The sequence below is a fragment of the Eucyclogobius newberryi genome, unplaced genomic scaffold, assembly GCF_026437365.1.
Source record: "Eucyclogobius newberryi isolate DKJ021-1_F unplaced genomic scaffold, fEucNew1.0.hap1 SCAF_25, whole genome shotgun sequence".
Classification (NCBI taxonomy): Eukaryota; Metazoa; Chordata; class Actinopteri; order Gobiiformes; family Gobiidae; genus Eucyclogobius; species Eucyclogobius newberryi.
In genome coordinates this window covers 335,982-357,932 of record NW_027315890.1, presented here as the reverse complement: position 1 = coordinate 357,932, position 21,951 = coordinate 335,982, and the positions used below count along the sequence as shown (strand labels likewise).

The 21,951-nt window shown below is 48.6% G+C and overlaps 1 protein-coding gene across 1 annotated transcript in view; it reads left to right on the top strand.

Moving 5' to 3' along the window:
* ik (IK cytokine) overlaps positions 1 to 21,951 on the top strand; it is a 35,033-nt gene that overhangs the window by 9,990 nt on the left and 3,092 nt on the right. The window contains exons 6-18 of the mRNA XM_072459682.1: positions 2,679 to 2,793; positions 2,953 to 3,023; positions 3,708 to 3,754; positions 4,700 to 4,863; positions 5,761 to 5,869; positions 9,935 to 9,974; positions 12,321 to 12,498; positions 12,626 to 12,644; positions 13,278 to 13,359; positions 15,217 to 15,297; positions 15,369 to 15,426; positions 16,053 to 16,141; positions 16,356 to 16,464. Coding sequence (XP_072315783.1) covers positions 2,679 to 2,793; positions 2,953 to 3,023; positions 3,708 to 3,754; positions 4,700 to 4,863; positions 5,761 to 5,869; positions 9,935 to 9,974; positions 12,321 to 12,498; positions 12,626 to 12,644; positions 13,278 to 13,359; positions 15,217 to 15,297; positions 15,369 to 15,426; positions 16,053 to 16,141; positions 16,356 to 16,464 — 1,162 coding nt within the window. The remainder of the gene's footprint in view (positions 1 to 2,678; positions 2,794 to 2,952; positions 3,024 to 3,707; positions 3,755 to 4,699; positions 4,864 to 5,760; positions 5,870 to 9,934; positions 9,975 to 12,320; positions 12,499 to 12,625; positions 12,645 to 13,277; positions 13,360 to 15,216; positions 15,298 to 15,368; positions 15,427 to 16,052; positions 16,142 to 16,355; positions 16,465 to 21,951) is intronic.

Here is a 21,951-nt window from a genome sequence, read left to right as displayed (position 1 = left end):
AACACAGACAGACATCACCAACGCCCCACTGCAGAGGCGTGAGTGTAACAGACACATCACCAACAACACACTGCAGAGGCGTGAGAGTAACACAGACACATCACCAACAACACACTGCAGAGGCGTGAGTGTAACACAGACAGACATCACCAACAACACACTGCAGAGGCGTGAGTGTAACACAGACACATCACCAACAACACACTGCAGAGGCGTGAGTGTAACACAGACACATCACCAACAACACACTGCAGAGGCGTGAGTGTAACACAGACACATCACCAACGCCACACTGCAGAGGCGTGAGTGTAACACAGACACATCACCAACAACACACTGCAGAGGCGTGAGTGTAACACAGACACATCACCAACAACACACTGCAGAGGCGTGAGTGTAACACAGACACATCACCAACAACACACTGCAGAGGCGTGAGTGTAACACAGACACATCACCAACAACACACTGCAGAGGCGTGAGTGTAACACAGACAGACATCACCAACAACACACTGCAGAGACGTGAGAGTAACACAGACACATCACCAACAACACACTGCAGAGGCGTGAGTGTAACACAGACAGACATCACCAACAACACACTGCAGAGGCGTGAGTGTAACACAGACACATCACCAACAACACACTGCAGAGGCGTGAGTGTAACACAGACAGACATCACCAACAACACACTGCAGAGGCGTGAGTGTAACACAGACACATCACCAACAACACACTGCAGAGGCGTGAGTGTAACAGACACATCACCAACAACACACTGCAGAGGCGTGAGAGTAACACAGACACATCACCAACAACACACTGCAGAGGCGTGAGTGTAACACAGACACATCACCAACAACACACTGCAGAGGCGTGAGTGTAACACAGACAGACATCACCAACGACACACTGCAGAGGCGTGAGAGTAACACAGACACATCACCAACGACACACTGCAGAGGCGTGAGTGTAACACAGACAGACATCACCAACGACACACTGCAGAGGCGTGAGAGTAACACAGACACATCACCAACGCCCCACTGCAGAGGCGTGAGTGTAACACAGACACATCACCAACAACACACTGCAGAGGCGTGAGTGTAACACAGACACATCACCAACAACACACTGCAGAGGCGTGAGTGTAACACAGACACATCACCAACAACACACTGCAGAGGCGTGAGTGTAACACAGACAGACATCACCAACAACACACTGCAGAGGCGTGAGTGTAACACAGACACATCACCAACAACACACTGCAGAGGCGTGAGTGTAACAGACACATCACCAACAACACACTGCAGAGGCGTGAGTGTAACACAGACACATCACCAACAACACACTGCAGAGGCGTGAGTGTAACACAGACACATCACCAACAACACACTGCAGAGGCGTGAGTGTAACACAGACACATCACCAACAACACACTGCAGAGGCGTGAGAGTAACACAGACACATCACCAACAACACACTGCAGAGGCGTGAGAGTAACACAGACACATCACCAACAACACACTGCAGAGGCGTGAGTGTAACACAGACACATCACCAACAACACACTGCAGAGGCGTGAGTGTAACACAGACACATCACCAACAACACACTGCAGAGGCGTGAGTGTAACACAGACACATCACCAACAACACACTGCAGAGGCGTGAGTGTAACACAGACACATCACCAACAACACACTGCAGAGGCGTGAGTGTAACACAGACAGACATCACCAACAACACACTGCAGAGGCGTGAGTGTAACACAGACACATCACCAACAACACACTGCAGAGGCGTGAGTGTAACACAGACACATCACCAACAACACACTGCAGAGGCGTGAGTGTAACACAGACACATCACCAACAACACACTGCAGAGGCGTGAGTGTAACACAGACACATCACCAACGACACACTGCAGAGGCGTGAGTGACATGGACCCTTATGTAACACAGACAAACATGACCAACGATGTCACCTCAGGGTCAGCCTCATCTCTACAGGGTCAGGGTCACCTCTACAGGGTCCCCTCTATAGGGTCACCTCTACAGGGTCACCTCTACAGGGTCACCTCTACAGGGTCCCCTCTATAGGGTCACCTCTACAGGGTCACCTCTACAGGGTCACCTCTACAGGGTCACCTCTACAGGGTCACCTCTATAGGGTCACCTCTACAGGGTCACCTCTACAGGGTCACCTCTACAGGGTCACCTCTACAGGGTCCCCTCTATAGGGTCCCCTCTATAGGGTCACCTCTACAGGGTCACCTCTACAGGGTCACCTCTATAGGGTCGCCTCTATAGGGTCACCTCTACAGGGTCACCTCTACAGGGTCACCTCTACAGGGTCACCTCTACAGGGTCACCTCTACAGGGTCACCTCTATAGGGTCACCTCTACAGGGTCACCTCTACAGGGTCACCTCTATAGGGTCACCTCTACAGGGTCACCTCTATAGGGTCACCTCTACAGGGTCACCTCTACAGGGTCACCTCTACAGGGTCACCTCTACAGGGTCACCTCTATAGGGTCACCTCTACAGGGTCACCTCTACAGGGTCACCTCTACAGGGTCACCTCTATAGGGTCACCTCTATAGGGTCACCTCTACAGGGTCACCTCTACAGGGTCACCTCTAAGGTGTGTGTGATCTGTTTTGTTGCAGAGATAAGTCTGCGGCGGAGAAGCGTCGTCAGCTGATCCAGGAGTCTAAGTTCTTGGGAGGAGACATGGAGCACACTCACCTGGTGAAGGGTCTGGACTTCGCTTTGCTGCAGAAGGTGACGCTCTCACACACTCTGTAGGACACACTCTGTAGGACACACTCTGTAAGACACACTCTGTCGGACACACTCTGTCGGACACACTCTGTAGGACACACTCTGTAGGACACACTCTGTAGGACACGTGTGACTTTAAGCCTGTTGTTTGTGCTGCAGGTCAGAGCTGAGATCACCAACAAAGAGAAGGAGGAAGAGGACCTGATCGAGAAGGTCCAGAAGGAAGTCAAGTACGACCTGGTTCATGGTTCAAGTCTCTAACCACTGCTTCTATCCACATGAAACACTAAAGCACTTCTGTCACCGTCACGAGTCGCTTCATCGTGTCGCGATCGTGGCGCGATCGTGTCGCGATCGTGGCGCGATCGTGGCGCGATCGTGTCGCGAGCGCGGCGCGAGCGTGTCGCGATCGTGTCGCGAGCGTGGCGCGATCGTGGCGCGATCGTGGCGCGATCGTGGCGCGATCGTGGCGCGATCGTGGCGCGATCGTGGCGCGATCGTGGCGCGATCGTGGCGCGATCGTGGCGCGAGCGTGGCGCGAGCGCGGCGCGAGCGCGGCGCGATCGCGGCGCGAGCGCGGCGCGATCGTGGCGCGATCGTGGCGCGATCGTGGCGCGAGCGTGTCGCGATCGTGGCGCGATCGTGGCGCGATCGTGGCGCGATCGTGGCGCGAGCGTGGCGCGAGCGTGCGCGTGGCGCGAGCGTGGCGCGAAATATGATAAAAAATTCGCTGAAAAAAATCGTCCATACCACCTTTAAATAGTTCATGGTCATGACACCGTAACGTTGTCAAACAGATCGAAACGCGCACAAAGATAGATGTATACAAGTCATTTTACACTGTAGAGGATTAAGATTGTACTCATTTTTCAAAAGTATTCTTCATTGTTGTGTTATATTTGTGAATATTTTAGGAAGGAGGTGGAGCCGGAGGAAAAGATGGAGTTCAAGACGCGCCTCGGTGAGATTCACTCTTCATGCACCAGATGTATTTGTGTTTCAGGAACGTTTGCCTCCTCGTTTCTCGCTCGGTGTTTCAGGGCGGAACATTGACTGTGTTTTGTGTTTCAGGGCGGAACATTGACTGTGTTTTGTGTTTCAGGGCGGAACATTGACTGTGTTTTGTGTTTCAGGGCGGAACATTGACTGTGTTTTGTGTTTCAGGGCGGAACATTGACTGTGTTTTGTGTTTCAGGGCGGAACATTGACTGTGTTTTGTGTTTCAGGGCGGAACATTGACTGTGTTTTGTGTTTCAGGGCGGAACATTGACTGTGTTTTGTGTTTCAGGGCGGAACATTGACTGTGTTTTGTGTTTCAGGGCGGACCATTGACTGTGTTTTGTGTTTCAGGGCGGAACATTGACTGTGTTTTGTGTTTCAGGGCGGAACATTGACTGTGTTTTGTGTTTCAGGGCGGAACATTGACTGTGTTTTGTGTTTCAGGGCGGAACATTGACTGTGTTTTGTGTTTCAGGGCGGAACATTGACTGTGTTTTGTGTTTCAGGGCGGAACATTGACTGTGTTTTGTGTTTCAGGGCGGAACATTGACTGTGTTTTGTGTTTCAGGGCGGAACATTGACTGTGTTTTGTGTTTCAGGGCGGAACATTGACTGTGTTTTGTGTTTCAGGGCGGAACATTGACTGTGTTTTGTGTTTCAGGGCGGAACATTGACTGTGTTTTGTGTTTCAGGGCGGAACATTGACTGTGTTTTGTGTTTCAGGGCGGAACATTGACTGTGTTTTGGGTTTCAGGGCGGAACATTGACTGTGTTTTGTGTTTCAGGGCGGAACATTGACTGTGTTTTGTGTTTCAGGGCGGAGCATTGACTGTGTTTTGTGTTTCAGGGCGGAACATTGACTGTTTTGTGTTTCAGGGCGGAACATTGACTGTGTTTTGGGTTTCAGGTCGTAACATTTACCGCGTGGTGTTCCGCTCGGGTCAGACCGAGAGGAACGAGTTGTTTCTTCCGGGGCGAATGGCGTACGTGGTGGATCTGGAGGACGAGTTCACCGACACCGACATCCCCACCACTCTGATCCGGAGCAAAGCCGACTGTCCCACCATGGAGGTAAGTGACCCCACAACTCTGTTACATGGTAACTGAATACAGGCTGCGAAATAGACGGGGGCCCAGGGCCCGCAAGAAGTTGAATCTCCGGCGGGCCCGCGGTATGAAATAGAAGGGGCCCCCCGGGTACCGCCGTGCCCCTCCTCGGAAAAAATCAAGATTTGACTAGTAATTTGGCCATATTCAGGGCATTTTCATCGCTTAAGTTTGGTTTTGACAGACATGCCCACGTCGCACGTCTTCTCGCTTCTCATTGGCCGAGCGGTCTCCGTGATGTAATATTGATGAAAGCGGGCATCTGATTGGCCGCTGCATTCGTGTTCCGTTCACGTGTCCTCGGAAATGCCCCGTCTAATTTTCGAGGCAATGTATATATGTTTGTAGTTTATTTTGTAGGATGTGATTTCATATATTCCACAAGATTTCCTTGTGTCAAATGCTGTAAACAGTATTTATTTTATATATAAGAAACATGATTATATTGAATTAAACCGTTTTAAAGATCATGATCTCTGGTTTATATGATTCAGTATTTGTGCTCTTCATATCAAATAACAGATAAAAGTACTTTCAATTGTTTTACATGCTAATAACCAGGTTTAAAACAACACATTTATCTTGTTCTTATGACGCCGCAATGACGCGCGCTTGTGGGCCCCTGAAATTGATTGGGGGCCCCTAACTTTGAAAATCTATTTCTCAGCCTGGAATACACTCCACAACTCGTTACCATGACAGTTTCCTCACTGGACTCGCTCAAACTCTTCTTGATTAAAGTGTTTTCAGTCAGAAGTTTCGTTAATAGTCGGATAATGGACTCGGACCCAGTTCAGTTTGTTCTTTTTCCCACTGAAATTCACAATTGATGTTTATTGTAAAACGATTGATGTTTTTCAGGCTCAGACGACGCTGACGACAAACGACATTGTGATTTCCAAACTGACTCAGATCCTTTCGTACCTCAGAGCAGGAACGAGGAACAAGAGGCTCAAGAAGAAGGACAAAGGTGCAGACTGATCCTACACCATAAACCCTACACACTACACACGTCAGACTAACCCTTACACACTACACACTTCAGACTAACCCTTACACACTACACACTTCAGACTAACCCCTACACACTACACACTTCAGACTAACCCTTACACACTACACACTTCAGACTAACCCTTACACACTACACACTTCAGACTAACCCCTACACACTACACACTTCAGACTAACCCCTACACACTACACACTTCAGACTAACCCCTACACACTACACACTTCAGACTAACCCCTACAAACTACACACTTCAGACTAACCCCTACACTCTACACACTTCAGACTAACCCTTACACACTACACACTTCAGACTAACCCTTACACACTACACACTTCAGACTAACCCTTACACACTACACACTTCAGACTAACCCCTACACACTACACACTTCAGACTAACCCCTACACACTACACACTTCAGACTAACCCTTACACACTTCAGACTAACCCTTACACACTACACACTTCAGACTAACCCTTACACACTACACACTTCAGACTAACCCTTACACACTACACACTTCAGACTAACCCTTACACACTACACACTTCAGACTAACCCTTACACACTTCACACTTCAGACTAACCCTTACACACTACACACTTCAGACTAACCCTTACACACTACACACTTCAGACTAACCCCTACACACTTCAGACTAACCCCTACACACTACACACTTCAGACTAACCCCTACAAACTACACACTTCAGACTAACCCCTACACTCTACACACTTCAGACTAACCCTTACACACTACACACTTCAGACTAACCCTTACACACTACACACTTCAGACTAACCCTTACACACTACACACTTCAGACTAACCCCTACACACTACACACTTCAGACTAACCCCTACACACTACACACTTCAGACTAACCCTTACACACTTCACACTTCAGACTAACCCTTACACACTACACACTTCAGACTAACCCTTACACACTACACACTTCAGACTAACCCTTACACACTTCAGACTAACCCTTACACACTACACACTTCAGACTAACCCTTACACACTACACACTTCAGACTAACCCTTACACACTACACACTTCAGACTAACCCTTACACACTACACACTTCAGACTAACCCTTACACACTACACACTTCAGACTAACCCTTACACACTACACACTTCAGACTAACCCTTACACACTTCAGACTAACCCTTACACACGACACACTTCAGACTAACCATTACTCTACACACTTCAGACTAACCCTAACACACTACACACTTCAGACTAACCCCTACACACTACACACTTCAGACTAACCCCTACACACTACACACTTCAGACTAACCCCTACACACTACACACTTCAGACTAACCCTTACACACTACACACTTCAGACTAACCCTTACACACTACACACTTCAGACTAACCCTTACACACTTCAGACTAACCCTTACACACTTCAGACTAACCCTTACACACTTCAGACTAACCCTTACACACTTCAGACTAACCCTTACACACTTCAGACTAACCCTTACACACTACACACTTCAGACTAACCCTTACACACTACACACTTCAGACTAACCCTTACACACTACACACTTCAGACTAACCCTTACACACTACACACTTCAGACTAACCCTTACACACTACACACTTCAGACTAACCCCTACACACTACACACTTCAGACTAACCCCTACACACTACACACTTCAGACTAACCCCTACACACTACACACTTCAGACTAACCCTTACACACTACACACTTCAGACTAACCCTTACACACTTCAGACTAACCCTTACACACTTCAGACTAACCCTTACACACTTCAGACTAACCCTTACACACTTCAGACTAACCCTTACACACTACACACTTCAGACTAACCCTTACACACTACACACTTCAGACTAACCCTTACACACTACACACTTCAGACTAACCCTTACACACTACACACTTCAGACTAACCCTTACACACTTCAGACTAACCCTTACACACTACACACTTCAGACTAACCCTTACACACTACACACTTCAGACTAACCATTACTCTACACACTTCAGACTAACCATTACACACTACACACTTCCGACTAACCCTTACACACTACACACTTCAGACTAACCCTTACACACTTCAGACTAACCCTTACACACTACTCACTTCAGACTAAAACCCTTACACACTTCAGACTAACCCTTACACACTACACACTTCAGAGTAACCCTTACACACTACACACTTAAGACTAACCCTTACACACTTAAGACTAACCCTTACACACTTAAGACTAACCCTTACACACTTAAGACTAACCCTTACACACTTCAGACTAACCCTTACACACTTCAGACTAACCCTTACACACTTCAGACTAACCCTTACACACTACACACTTCAGACTAACCCTTACACACTACACACTTCAGACTAACCCTTACACACTACACACTTTAGACTAACCCTTACACACTTCAGACTAACCCTTACACACTTCAGACTAACCCTTACACACTTCAGACTAACCCTTACACACTTCAGACTAACCCTTACACACTACACACTTCAGACTAACCCTTACACACTACACACTTCAGACTAACCCTTACACACTACACACTTCAGACTAACCCTTACACACTACACACTTCAGACTAACCCTTACACACTACACACTTCAGACTAACCCTTACACACTACACACTTCAGACTAACCATTACTCTACACACTTCAGACTAACCATTACACACTACACACTTCCGACTAACCCTTACACACTACACACTTCAGACTAACCCTTACACACTTCAGACTAACCCTTACACACTTCAGACTAACCCTTACACACTACAGACTAACCATTACTCTACACACTTCAGACTAACCCTTACACGCTACACACTTCAGACTAACCCTTACACACTACACACTTCAGACTAACCCTTACACTCTACACACTTCAGACTAACCCTTACACACTTCAGACTAACCCTTACACACTACACACTTCAGACTAACCCTTACACACTACACACTTCAGACTAACCATTACTCTACTCACTTCAGACTAAAACCCTTACACACTTCAGACTAACCCTTACACTCTACACACTTCAGACTAACCCTTACACACTACACACTTCAGACTAACCCTTACACACTTCACACTTCAGACTAACCCTTACACACTACACACTTCCGACTAACCCTTACACACTACACACTTCAGACTATCCCTTACACACTACACACTTCAGACTATCCCTTACACACTACACACTTCAGACTATCCCTTACACACTACACACTTCAGACTAACCCTTACACACTACACACTTCAGACTAACCCTTACACACTTCAGACTAACCCTTACACACTTCAGACTAACCCTTACACACTTCAGACTAACCCTTACACACTTCAGACTAACCCTTACACACTTCAGACTAACCCTTACACACTTCAGACTAACCCTTACACACTATACACTTCAGACTAACCCTTACACACTATACACTTCAGACTAACCCTTACACACTACACACTTCAGACTAACCCTTACACACTACACACTTCAGACTAACCCTTACACACTTCAGACTAACCCTTACACACTTCAGACTAACCCTTACACACTACACACTTCAGACTAACCCTTACACACTTCAGACCCTTACACACTTCAGACTAACCCTTACACACTTCAGACCCTTACACACTTCAGACTAACCCTTACACACTTCAGACTAACCCTTACACACTTCAGACTAACCCTTACACACTTCAGACTAACCCTTACACACTACACTCATCCCCCTTGCGGCTCAACAGTAGAGCTTTTATTTGGACTAAACAGACTCTAAAACACACACAAAAATAACTTTTATAACAAATCCATGATTAAATCCTGTCGGATGTTAATAACACTTTATTATAAAAAAAAAATCTCTAAAAGCGTTCAAATATTTACACATATTTTAACACTAAATTAATCATTGATGCTATGCTCCCTTTCCCTGTGTCAGGTAAACTGGACGATAAGCGAGCTCCAGAGGCCGACATCAGGTTAGTCCTGGTTTAGTCCTGGTTTATTCCCGGTTTAGTCCTGGTTTATTTCACTTCTGGAGATGATGCGTTTCACTTCTGGAGATGATCCGTTTCATTTCTGGAGATGATGCGTTTCACTTCTGGAGATGATGCGTTTCACTTCTGGAGATGATGCGTTTCACTTCTGGAGATGATGCGTTTCACTTCTGGAGATGACGTTTCACTTCTGGAGATGACGTTTCACTTCTGGAGATGATGCGTTTCACTTCTGGAGATGATGCGTTTCACTTCTGGAGATGACGTTTCACTTCTGGAGATGACGTTTCACTTCTGGAGATGATGCGTTTCACTTCTGGAGATGACGTTTCACTTCTGGAGATGACGTTTCACTCCTGGAGATGATGCGTTTCACTCCTGGAGATGATGCGTTTCACTTCTGGAGATGATGCGTTTCACTTCTGGAGATGATGCGTTTCACTCCTGGAGATGATGCGTTTCACTTCTGGAGATGATGCGTTTCACTTCTGGAGATGACGCGTTTCACTCCTGGAGATGATGCGTTTCACTCCTGGAGATGATGCGTTTCACTTCTGGAGATGATGCGTTTCACTTCTGGAGATGATGCGTTTCACTTCTGGAGATGACGTTTCACTTCTGGAGATGATGCGTTTCACTTCTGGAGATGATGCGTTTCACTTCTGGAGATGATGCGTTTCACTTCTGGAGATGATGCGTTTCACTTCTGGAGATGATGCGTTTCACTTCTGGAGATGACGTTTCACTCCTGGAGATGATGCGTTTCACTCCTGGAGATGATGCGTTTCACTCCTGGAGATGACGTTTCACTTCTGGAGATGATGCGTTTCACTTCTGGAGATGATGCGTTTCACTTCTGGAGATGATCCGTTTCACTCCTGGAGATGACGTTTCACTTCTGGAGATGATGCGTTTCACTTCTGGAGATGACGTTTCACTTCTGGAGATGATGCGTTTCACTTCTGGAGATGATACGTTTCACTTCTGGAGATGATGCGTTTCACTCCTGAAGATGACGTTTCACTTCTGGAGATGATGCGTTTCACTCCTGGAGATGATGCGTTTCACTTCTGGAGATGATGCGTTTCACTTCTGGAGATGATGCGTTTCACTTCTGGAGATGATGCGTTTCACTTCTGGAGATGATGCGTTTCACTTCTGGAGATGATGCGTTCTGGAGATGACGTTTCACTTCTGGAGATGATGCGTTTCACTTCTGGAGATGATGCGTTTCACTTCTGGAGATGATGCGTTTCACTTCTGGAGATGATGCGTTTCACTTCTGGAGATGATGCGTTTCACTTCTGGAGATGATGCGTTTCACTCCTGGAGATGATGCGTTTCACTTCTGGAGATGATGCGTTTCACTCCTGGAGATGATGCGTTTCACTTCTGGAGATGATGCGTTTCACTTCTGGAGATGATGCGTTTCACTTCTGGAGATGATGCGTTTCACTTCTGGAGATGATCCGTTTCACTTCTGGAGATGATCCGTTTCACTTCTGGAAGATGATCCGTTTCACTTCTGGAGATGATGCGTTTCACTTCTGGAGATGATGCGTTTCACTTCTGGAGATGATGCGTTTCACTTCTGGAGATGATGCGTTTCACTTCTGGAGATGATGCGTTTCACTTCTGGAGATGATGCGTTTCACTTCTGGAGATGATGCGTTTCACTTCTGGAGATGATGCGTTTCACTCCTGGAGATGATGCGTTTCACTTCTGGAGATGATGCGTTTCACTTCTGGAGATGATGCGTTTCACTTCTGGAGATGACGTTTCACTTCTGGAGATGACGTTTCACTTCTGGAGATGATGCGTTTCACTTCTGGAGATGATGCGTTTCACTTCTGGAGATGATGCGTTTCACTTCTGGAGATGATGCGTTTCACTTCTGGAGATGATGCGTTTCACTCCTGGAGATGATGCGTTTCACTCCTGGAGATGATGCGTTTCACTCCTGGAGATGATGCGTTTCACTTCTGGAGATGATGCGTTTCACTTCTGGAGATGATGCGTTTCACTTCTGGAGATGATGCGTTTCACTTCTGGAGATGATCCGTTTCACTTCTGGAGATGATGCGTTTCACTTCTGGAAGATGATCCGTTTCACTTCTGGAGATGATGCGTTTCACTTCTGGAAGATGATCCGTTTCACTTCTGAAGATGATGCGTTTCACTTCTGAAGATGATGCGTTTCACTTCTGGAGATGATCTGTTTCACTTCTGGATTCTCAGGATTCTGTTCTCTCAGAGCTTATGCCTTGATGCACAGGACGACGTGTCTTCAGTCCAACCTCACAATCCTCCCGTGTTGGTGTTTTCAGTATTTTTGACGACATTGGAGACTACATCCCGACGTCATCCAAGTCCAGAGAGAAAGAACGCCACCGCGAGCGAGAGAAGGAGCGAGAGAAAGAGCGAGACCGGGTGATAGAGCGAGAGCGAGAGGAGAAGAGTCGACACAGTTACTTTGAGAAACCACGAGGAGGCGCTGACGAGCAGGTCACCAATGCTCCTGTTAAAACCTTAAAACATGTGGGCTCAGTTTAGTCCAAATCGATATTTATCTGTCACTGTTTGGGGTCAAGGAAGTGTCTTTGTTTTCATTTTTATCTCTTCTGTTTTTTAGGCGCTGGATGTTGAAACAGGTGAGACCTGCTTTAGTCCTACTTTAGCCCTACTTTAGACCTGCTTTAGTCCTACTTTAGCCCTACTTTAGACCTGCTTTAGTCCTGCTTTAGTCCTGCTTTAGTCCTGCTTTAGCCCTACTTTAGACCTGCTTTAGTCCTGCTTTAGTCCTACTTTAGCCCTACTTTAGACCTGTTTTAGTCCTACTTTAGACCTGCTTTAGTCCTGCTTTAGTCCTGCTTTAGTCCTGCTTTAGTCCTACTTTAGACCTGCTTTAGTCCTACTTTAGTCCTGCTTTAGATCTGCTTTAGTCCTACTTTAGTCCTACTTTAGACCTGCTTTAGTCCTGCTTTAGTCCTGCTTTAGTCCTACTTTAGACCTGCTTTAGTCCTACTTTAGTCCTGCTTTAGATCTGCTTTAGTCCTGCTTTAGTCCTACTTTAGACCTACTTTAGTCCTGCTTTAGTCCTGCTTTAGACCTACTTTAGTCCTACTTTAGTCCTGCTTTAGTCCTACTTTAGACCTACTTTAGTCCTGCTTTAGTCCTGCTTTAGTCCTACTTTAGACCTACTTTAGTCCTGCTTTAGTCCTGCTCTACTCCTGCTCTAGTCCCGGTTTAGTCTTGGTTCCCTCCTGAACTGCTTTTGAGTCCAGGTCCTGGCTCGGTCCGAGATCAGATCAAACTCATCAATGAGAAGTTTGCCGGAGCAGCTGGACCTCAATGGAACCAAGAGGCATATCCTTCAGTCCTGGTTTGGATCTGGTTTGGCTTTAGTCCCGCTTTAGTCCTGCTTTAGTCCTGCTTTAGACCTGCTTTAGACCTGCTTTAGACCTGCTTTAGTCCTGCTTTAGTCCTGCTTTAGACCTGCTTTAGACCTGCTTTAGTCCTGCTTTAGTCCTGCTTTAGTCCTGCTTTAGACCTGCTTTAGACCTGCTTTAGTCCTGCTTTAGTCCTGCTTTAGTCCTGCTTTAGACCTGCTTTAGACCTGCTTTAGTCCTGCTTTAGTCCTGCTTTAGTCCCGCTTTAGTCCCGCTTTAGCCCTGCATTAGTCCTGCTTTAGTCCTGCTTTAGTCCTGCTTTAGACCTGCTTTAGTCCTGCATTAGTCCTGCATTAGTCCTGCATTAGTCCTGCTTTAGTCCCGCTTTAGTCCCGCTTTAGTCCCGCTTTAGTCCTGCTTTAGACCTGCTTTAGTCCTGCTTTAGTCCTGCTTTAGTCCCGCTTTAGTCCCGCTTTAGCCCTGCATTAGTCCTGCTTTAGTCCTGCTTTGGACCTGCTTTAGTCCTGCATTAGTCCCGCTTTAGTCCTGCTTTAGTCCCGCTTTAGTCCCGCTTTAGTCCCGCTTTAGTCCCGCATTAGTCCCGCTTTAGTCCCGCTTTAGTCCCGCATTAGTCCCGCTTTAGTCCCGCATTAGTCCCGCTTTAGTCCCGCATTAGTCCCGCTTTAGTCCCGCTTTAGTCCCGCTTTAGTCCTGCATTAGTCCTGCATTAGTCCTGCTTTAGTCCTACTTTAGACCTGCTTTAGTCCTGCATTAGTCCCGCATTAGTCCCGCTTTAGTCCCGCTTTAGTCCCGCTTTAGTCCCGCTTTAGTCCCGCTAGTCCTGCATTAGTCCTGCATTAGTCCTGCATTAGTCCTGCTTTGGACCTGCTTTAGTCCTGCATTAGTCCTGCATTAGTCCCGCTTTAGTCCCGCTTTAGTCCCGCATTAGTCCCGCTTTAGTCCCGCATTAGTCCCGCTTTAGTCCCGCATTAGTCCCGCTTTAGTCCCGCTTTAGTCCCGCTTTAGTCCCGCTAGTCCTGCATTAGTCCTGCATTAGTCCTGCTTTAGTCCTACTTTAGACCTGCTTTAGTCCTGCTTTAGTCCTGCATTAGTCCCGCATTAGTCCCGCTTTAGTCCCGCTTTAGTCCCGCTAGTCCTGCATTAGTCCTGCATTAGTCCTGCATTAGTCCTGCTTTAGTCCTACTTTAGACCTGCTTTAGTCCTGCTTTATTTCTGCTTTAGTCCTGCATTAGTCCTGCATTAGTCCTGCTTTAGTCCTACTTTAGACCTGCTTTAGTCCTGCTTTATTCCTGCTTTAGTCCCGCTAGTCCTGCATTAGTCCTGCATTAGTCCTGCATTAGTCCTGCATTAGTCCCGCTTTAGTCCCGCTTTAGTCCCGCTTTAGTCCTGCTTTGGACCTGCTTTGGACCTGCTTTAGTCCTGCATTAGTCCTGCATTAGTCCCGCTTTAGTCCCGCTTTAGTCCCGCATTAGTCCCGCTTTAGTCCCGCATTAGTCCCGCATTAGTCCCGCATTAGTCCCGCTTTAGTCCCGCTTTAGTCCCGCTTTAGTCCCGCTAGTCCTGCATTAGTCCTGCATTAGTCCTGCATTAGTCCTGCTTTAGTCCTGCTTTATTCCTGCTTTAGTCCTGCATTAGTCCTGCTTTAGTCCTGCTTTATTCCTGCTTTAGTCCTGCATTAGTCCTGCTTTATTCCTGCTTTAGTCCTGCATTAGTCCTGCTTTAGTCCTGCTTTAGTCCTGCATTAGTCCTGCATTAGTCCTGGTTTGTGTTTGGTCCTGTTTTATCTCTGGTTTTGTTCTTAACGTCTCTGCACTGGGTCTCGGAGGGACGGCAAAGAGCGTCTCGGGGACTTCTTCGGAGGCTCAAACTCCTACGCCGAGTGTTATCCTGCCACGTAAGACTTGAACCCACAACCTCCTGGTGAAGCGTCTGCCTCAGCCACATAAACACTCTCTGTCTCCCTAGGATGGACGACTTGGCTGTGGACAGTGACGAGGAGGTGGACTACAGCAAAATGGATCAGGTGACATTTCCCAGCAGCCTTTGCTCTTCTGGTGGTGATGTCGTCGTGACGATGTAACTGTTGCGGTGATGTCGTCGTGACGATGTGACTGTTGCGGTGATGTCGTCGTGACGATGTGACTGTTGCGGTGATGTCGTCGTGACGATGTGACTGTTGCGGTGATGTCGTCGTGACGATGTGACTGTTGCGGTGATGTCGTCGTGACGATGTGACTGTTGCGGTGATGTCGTCGTGACGATGTAACTGTTGCGGTGATGTCGTCGTGACGATGTGACTGTTGCGGTGATGTCGTCGTGACGATGTAACTGTTGCGGTGATGTCGTCGTGACGATGTAACTGTTGCGGTGATGTCGTCGTGACGATGTGACTGTTGCGGTGATGTCGTCGTGACGATGTGACTGTTGCGGTGATGTCGTCGTGACGATGTGACTGTTGCGGTGATGTCGTCGTGACGATGTAACTGTTGCGGTGATGTCGTCGTGACGATGTGACTGTTGCGGTGATGTCGTCGTGACGATGTGACTGTTGCGGTGATGTCGTCGTGACGATGTGACTGTTGCGGTGATGTCGTCGTGACGATGTGACTGTTGCGGTGATGTCGTCGTGACGATGTAACTGTGTTTCAGGGGAATAAGAAAGGTCCTCTGGGACGATGGGACTTTGACACTCAGGAGGAGTATTCGGACTACATGAACAACAAGGAGGCTCTGCCCAAGTATGTGCCTGAACAACCTGTTACCACGGCAACACATGCCAAGTGTCAATGTTAACATCCTGATGGAGCGGTCAGAGTGTGTGAATGTGTTTAGAGCTTTATTCTGACAGTGTGGTTGTGTGTTCTTGTGTTTAGAGCTTTATTCTGACAGTGTGGTTGTGTGTTCTTGTGTTTAGAGCTTTATTCTGACAGTGTGGTTGTGTGTTCTTATCAGAGCGGCGTTCCAGTACGGGATAAAGATGTCTGAAGGCAGAAAGACACGACGTTTCAAAGAAACCAACGAGAAAGCCGAGCTGGACCGACAGTGGAAGAAGATCAGTGCTGTGAGTATGGGTTATGGGTTTGGGGGTTATGGGTTATGGGTTTGGGGGTTATGGGTTTGGGGGTTATGGGTTTGGGGGTTATGGGTTTGGGGGTTATGGGTTTGGGGGTTAGGGGTTATGGGTTTGGGGGTTATGGGTTTGGGGGTTATGGGTTTGGGGGTTATGGGTTTGGGGGTTATGGGTTTGGGGGTTAGGGGTTATGGGTTTGGGGGTTATGGGTTTGGGGGTTATGGGTTAGGGGTTATGGGTTTGGGGGTTATGGGTTTGGGGGTTATGGGTTTGGGGGTTAGGGGTTAGGGGTTTGGGGTTATAGGTTAGGGGTTATGGGTTAGGGGGTTATGGGTTAGGGGTTATGGGTTAGGGGTTATGGGTTAGGGGTTATGGGTTATGGGTTTGGGGGTTAGGGGTTATGGGTTTGGGGGTTATGGGTTAGGGGGTTAGGGGTTTGGGGGTTATGGGTTAGGGGGTTATGGGTTAGGGGTTATGGGTTTGGGGGTTATGGGTTTGGGGGTTAGGGGTTATGGGTTAGGGGTTATGGGTTAGGGGTTAGGGGTTAGGGGTTATGGGTTTGGGGGTTATGGGTTTGGGGGTTAGGGGTTATGGGTTAGGGGTTATGGGTTAGGGGGTTATGGGTTTGGGGCTATGGGTTTGGGGCTATGGGTTAGGGGGTTATGGGTTTGGGGCTATGGGTTAGGGGGTTATGGGTTTGGGGGTTATGGGTTTGGGGGTTATGGGTTAGGGGTTATGGGTTAGGGGTTATGGGTTGGGGGTTATGGGTTAGGGGTTAGGGGGTTATGGGTTAGGGGGTTATGGGTTAGGGGGTTATGGGTTAGGGGGTTATGGGTTAGGGGGTTATGGGTTTGGGGGTTATGGGTTTGGGGGTTATGGGTTTGGGGGTTATGGGTTTTGGGGGTTATGGGTTTGGGGGTTAGGGGTTAGGGGTTAGGGGTTTGGGGGTTTGGGGGTAAGGGGTTATGGGTTTGGGGGTTAGGGGTTATGGGTTAGGTGTTAGGGGTTATGGGTTTGGGGTTATGGGTTAGGGGTTATGGGTTTATGGCTTTGGGGGTTAGGGGTTATGGGTTTGGGGGTTAGGGGTTATGGGTTAGAGGTTATGGGTTAGGGGGTTATGGGTTTGGGGGTTATGGGTTTGGGGGTTATGGGTTAGGGGGTTATGGGTTAGGGGGTTATGGGTTTGGGGGTTATGGGTTTGGGGGTTATGGGTTTGGGGGTTATGGGTTTGGGGGGTTATGGGTTTGGGGGTTAGGGGTTTGGGGGTTAGGGGTTTGGGGGTTAGGGGTTATGGGTTTGGGGGTTATGGGTTAGGGTTTATGGGTTAGGTGTTAGGGGTTATGGGTTTGGGGGTTATGGGTTTGGGGGTTAGGGGTTAAGGCTTATGGGTTATGGGTTAGGGGGTTAGGGGTTTGGGGGTTATGGGTTAGGGGGTTATGGGTTAGGGGGTTATGGGTTTGGGGGTTAGGGGTTATGGGTTAGGGGTTATGGGTTAGGGGGTTATGGGTTTGGGGGTTATGGGTTTGGGGGTTATGGGTTTGGGGGTTAGGGGTTTGGGGGTAGGGGTTATGGGTTTGGGGGTTAGGGGTTAGGGTTTATGGGTTAGGTGTTAGGGGTTATGGGTTTGGGGTTATGGGTTAGGGGTTATGGGTTAAGGGTTTGGGGGTTAGGGGTTATGGGTTTATGGGTTTGGGGGTTAGGGGTTATGGGTTTGGGGGTTAGGGGTTAGGGGGTTATGGTTTGGGGGTTATGGGTTAGAGGTTATGGGTTAGAGGTTATGGGTTAGGGGGTTATGGGGTTATGGGTTAGGGGATTATGGGTTAGGGGGTTAGGGGGTTATGGGTTTGGGGGTTATGGGTTTGGGGGTTATGGGTTATGGGTTATGGGTTATGGGTTATGGGTTTGGGGCTTATGGGTTTGGGGCTTATGGGTTTGGGGCTTATGGGTTATGGGTTAGGGGGTTATGGGTTTGGTGGTTATGGGTTATGGGTTTGGTGGTTATGGGTTTGGGGGTTATGGGTTGGGGTTTATGGGTTGGGGTTTATGGGTTGGGGGTTATGGGTTTGGGGGTTATGGGTTTTGGGTTAGGGGGTTATGGGTTAGGGGGTTATGGGTTAGGGGGTTATGGGTTAGGGGGTTAGGGGTTTGGGGGTTATGGGTTAGGGGTTTGGGGGTCATGGGTTTGGGGGTTATGGGTTTGGGGGTTATGGGTTTGGGGGTTTTGGGTTAGGGGGTTATGGGTTAGGGGTTTGGGGGTTATGGGTTAGAGGTTATGGGTTTATGGGTAAGGGGTTAGGGGTTATGGGTTTATGGGTTTGGGGGTTATGGGTTAGGGGTTATGGGTTTGGGGGTTATGGGTTTGGGGGTTAGGGGTTATGGGTTTGGGGGTTAGGGGTTATGGGTTTGGGGGTTATGGGTTTGGGGGTTATGGGTTTGGGGGTTATGGGTTTGGGGGTTATGGGTTTGGGGGTTATGGGTTTGGGGGTTATGGGTTAGGGGGTTATGGGTTAGGGGGTTATGGGTTAGGGGTTATGGGTTTGGGGGTTATGGGTTAGGGGTTTGGGGGTTATGGGTTAGGGGGTTATGGGTTAGGGGGTTATGGGTTAGGGGGTTATGGGTTAGGGGTTAGGGGGTTATGGGTTTGGGGGTTATGGGTTTGGGGGTTATGGGTTTTGGGGGTTATGGGTTTGGGGGTTATGGGTTTGGGGGTTAGGGGTTTGGGGGTTAGGGGTTTGGGGGTTAGGGGTTTGGGGGTTAGGGGTTATGGGTTTGGGGGTTAGGGGTTATGGGTTAGGTGTTAGGGGTTATGGGTTTGGGGTTATGGGTTAGGGGTTATGGGTTTATGGCTTTGGGGGTTAGGGGTTATGGGTTTGGGGGTTAGGGGTTATGGGTTAGAGGTTATGGGTTAGGGGGTTATGGGTTTGGGGGTTATGGGTTTGGGGGTTATGGGTTTGGGGGTTATGGGTTAGGGGGTTATGGGTTAGGGGGTTATGGGTTAGGGGGTTATGGGTTTGGGGGTTATGGGTTTGGGGGTTATGGGTTTGGGGGGTTATGGGTTTGGGGGGTTATGGGTTTGGGGGTTAGGGGTTTGGGGGTTAGGGGTTTGGGGGTTAGGGGTTATGGGTTTGGGGGTTATGGGTTTGGGGGTTATGGGTTAGGGTTTATGGGTTAGGTGTTAGGGGTTATGGGTTTGGGTTATGGGTTAGGGGTTTGGGGGTTATGGGTTTGGGGGTTAGGGGTTAAGGCTTATGGGTTTGGGGGTTAGGGGTTTGGGGGTTATGGGTTATGGGTTAGGGGGTTTGGGGGTTTGGGGGTTATGGGTTAGGAGTTATGGGTTAGGGGTTAGGGGTTAGGAGTTAGGGGTTAGGGGTTATGGGTTTGGGGGTTATGGGTTTGGGGGTTATGGGTTTGGGGGTTATGGGTTTGGGGGTTATGGGTTTGGGGGTTAGGGGTTTGGGGGTTAGGGGTTTGGGGGTTAGGGGTTTGGGGGTAGGGGTTATGGGTTTGGGGGTTAGGGGTTAGGGTTTATGGGTTAGGTGTTAGGGGTTATGGGTTTGGGGTTATGGGTTAGGGGGTTATGGGTTTGGGGGTTATGGGTTTGGGGGTTATGGGTTATGGGTTTGGGGGTTATGGGTTTGGGGGTTATGGGTTTGGGGGTTATGGGTTTGGGGCTTATGGGTTTGGGGGTTATGGGTTATGGGTTAGGGGGTTATGGGTTTGGTGGTTATGGGTTATGGGTTTGGTGGTTATGGGTTTGGGGGTTATGGGTTTATGGGTTGGGGTTTATGGGTTGGGGGTTATGGGTTTGGGGGTTATGGGTTAGGGGGTTATGGGTTAGGGGGTTATGGGTTAGGGGGTTAGGGGTTTGGGGGTTATGGGTTAGGGGTTATGGGTTTAGGGGTTTGGGGGTCATGGGTTTGGGGGTTATGGGTTTGGGGGTTATGGGTTTGGGGGTTATGGGTTAGGGGTTTGGGGGTTATGGGTTAGAGGTTATGGGTTTATGGGTAAGGGGTTAGGGGTTATGGGTTTAGGGGTTATGGGTTTGGGGGTTATGGGTTAGGGGTTATGGGTTTGGGGGTTAGGGGTTTGGGGGTTATGGGTTTGGGGGTTATGGGTTTGGGGGTTATGGGTTTGGGGGTTATGGGTTTGGGGGTTATGGGTTAGGGGGTTATGGGCTAGGGGGTTATGGGCTAGGGGGTTAGGGGTTATGGGTTTGGGGGTTATGGGTTTATGGGTTTGGGGGTTATGGGTTTGGGGGTTATGGGTTAGGGGGTTATGGGTTTGGGGGTTATGGGTTTGGGGGTTATGGGTTTGGGGGTTATGGGTTAGAGGTTATGGTTTGGGGGTTATGGGTTTGGGGGTTATGGGTTTGGGGGTTATGGGTTAGGGGTTATGGGTTTGGGGGTTATGGGTTTGGGGGTTATGGGTTAGGGGGTTATGGGTTAGGGGGTTATGGGTTAGGGGGTTATGGGTTAGGGGGTTATGGGTTAGGGGGTTATGGGTTTGGGGGTTATGGGTTTATGGGTTTAGGGGTTATGGGTTTATGGGTTATGGGTTATGGGTTTGGGGGTTATGGGTTTGGGGGTTAAGGGTTATGGGTTTGGGGGTTATGGGTTTATGGGTTATGGGTTAGGGGTTATGGGTTAGGGGTTAGGGGTTATGGGTTAGGGGTTATGGGTTTGGGGGTTATGGGTTTGGGGGTTATGGGTTTGGGGGTTATGGGTTTATGGGTTAGGGGTTATGGGTTTAGGGGTTATGGGTTTATGGGTTTGGGGGTTTGGGGGTTATGGGTTTGGGGGTTAGGGGTTATGTGTTTGGGGGTTATGTGTTTGGGGGTTATGTGTTTGGGGGTTATGTGTTTGGGGGTTATGTGTTTGGGGGTTATGTGTTTGGGGGTTATGGGTTTGGGGGTTATGGGTTTTGGGTTTGGGGGTTATGGGTTTGGGGGTTATGGGTTTGGGGGTTATGGGTTTGGGGGTTATGGGTTAGGGGGTTATGGGCTAGGGGGTTATGGGCTAGGGGGTTATGGGTTTGGGGTTTATGGGTTAGGGGGTTATGGGTTTGGGGTTATGGGCTAGGGGTTTATGGGTTAGGGGGTTATGGGTTAGGGGTTTGGGGTTTATGGGTTAGGGGGTTATGGGTTAGGGGGTTATGGGTTTGGGGTTTATGGGTTAGGGGGTTATGGGTTAGGGGGTTATGGGTTAGGGGGTTATGGGTTAGGGGTTTGGGGTTTATCGGTTAGGGGGTTATGGGTTAGGGGTTTGGGGTTTATGGGTTAGGGGGTTATGGGTTTGGGGTTAAGGGTTAGGGTTGGGGTGCTGTCCGGTGGTGGAGAGGTTAAGGCGGCAGAACATTCGCTCTGTGTGCAGCCGGCTGCTGTGTCGTGAGCAGGAATCCCACCTGAATGTCCTCCCTTCTCTCTTCCCCATTTCACACCCAGCTCTATAATCTTCTACTAAAGCCTACGGGACAAAAAAC